This window comes from Myotis davidii, unplaced genomic scaffold (genome assembly GCF_000327345.1).
Source record: "Myotis davidii unplaced genomic scaffold, ASM32734v1 scaffold299, whole genome shotgun sequence".
NCBI classification, from domain to species: domain Eukaryota; kingdom Metazoa; phylum Chordata; class Mammalia; order Chiroptera; family Vespertilionidae; genus Myotis; species Myotis davidii.
In genome coordinates, this window is record NW_006293088.1 from 8,093,553 (window position 1) to 8,095,097 (window position 1,545).

At 62.2% G+C, this 1,545-nt stretch overlaps 1 protein-coding gene across 1 annotated transcript in view; it reads left to right on the forward strand.

Moving 5' to 3' along the window:
- The window catches only part of ERRFI1 (ERBB receptor feedback inhibitor 1), a 20,770-nt gene extending 19,844 nt beyond the window's left edge, over window positions 1-926 (forward strand). The window contains exon 3 of the mRNA XM_015565945.1: window positions 3-926. Coding sequence (XP_015421431.1) covers window positions 3-826 — 824 coding nt within the window. The 3' untranslated portion in view covers window positions 827-926. The remainder of the gene's footprint in view (window positions 1-2) is intronic.
- Window positions 927-1,545: the final 619 nt, after the last annotated feature.

Genomic DNA, 1,545 nt, shown 5'->3' on the forward strand with positions numbered 1-1,545 from the left:
GTCCTTCCACAAGCCGGCCATCAAGGTGCACGGCCACACCCACCGCGCCTCCCCGCACCCCGACACAGACAAGCCCGAGGTCCCCCCCAGGGTCCCCATCCCTCCGCGGCCCGTGAAGCCCGACTACAGACGGTGGTCGGCAGAGGTCACTTCCAGCACCTACAGCGACGAAGACAGGCCCCCCAAAGTGCCACCCAGGGAGCCCTTGTCCCGGAGCAACTCCCGCACCCCGGTGCACGGCCACACCCACCGCGCCTCCCCGCACCCCGACACAGACAAGCCCGAGGTCCCCCCCAGGGTCCCCATCCCTCCGCGGCCCGTGAAGCCCGACTACAGACGGTGGTCGGCAGAGGTCACTTCCAGCACCTACAGCGACGAAGACAGGCCCCCCAAAGTGCCACCCAGGGAGCCCTTGTCCCGGAGCAACTCCCGCACCCCGAGTCCCAAAAGCCTTCCGTCTTACCTCAACGGGGTCATGCCCCCCACGCAGAGCTTCGCCCCGGACCCCAAGTACGTGAGCAGCAAAGCTCTGCAAAGACAGCTCAGCGAAGGCTCCGCCAGCCGGGCGCCCTGCATCCTGCCCATCATCGAGAACGGGAAGAAGGTCAGCTCCACGCACTATTACCTCCTCCCCGAGAGGCCGCCGTACCTGGACCGCTACGAGAAGTTCTTCACGGAGGCCGAGGAGGCGGGCGCCGGCACCCAGGTGCAGCCCTTCCCCGCCGACGGCGGCGGCGCGGCCCCCGGGAAGCTGGACCCCGGGACCCGGGGGGACGTGGGCGGCCACGGAAAGCGTAAGCACTTGTCCTACGTGGTTTCTCCGTAGACTCGGGTCTCGGTTCGGCAGAGGGTCCACGGGAGCAGGTGGTTCCCCAGCAGTTTCCCAGTTTGACTGAGGTTCCGGGGAAGATGTTTCAGGTGCAGAACAAACTCGAACTCTGTCCGGAGAGGTGGAGAGGTGCTTCATGCTGGGGACCCAGTGTCCAAGCCCACAGATGTGACGGGAGGGCAGGACGGGGACGCTCACAGACGCCCATGTATCCGTGTGTAAACTCGCAGTCTGGCCGTAGCCAGTTAACCCGTCAGCTGCTCTCAGAGATGTGTATTCAGAATAAAACGCGCTGGACGAGGGCTTCCGGTCGACTGAACACTGAGCAAACAGAAGAAAGCACAGTATTTAGAATCCTAGAGAATTATTTTTGCTGAGTAAGTTTGAAGATTTCTGGCTCTTTGGTCTGTTATGTTTTGTTGGATGTATTTTTGCAGCCTTTTCCATGGGGAGCGGGATGTGTCCTTACGGCGGCTGTGCCTACCTAGTTTAAAACCGCCGAGACCCAAGGCGTGTGGACTTCACTTCCTGTCCCTGCGGGGAGGACTAGCAGGTTACCTGGCAGCCACACTTCCGCCTGCACGTGTCTCGCTTCTTGACAAAGAAGATAGGAGGACATTTTCCTGACGGTTCCTGCTTTGTTCCACCCACCGACGGCCACGTCGCGCTGCCTCACAGCAGTGGACGGACGTGGGCTCCACGCCATTGGTCCGCTT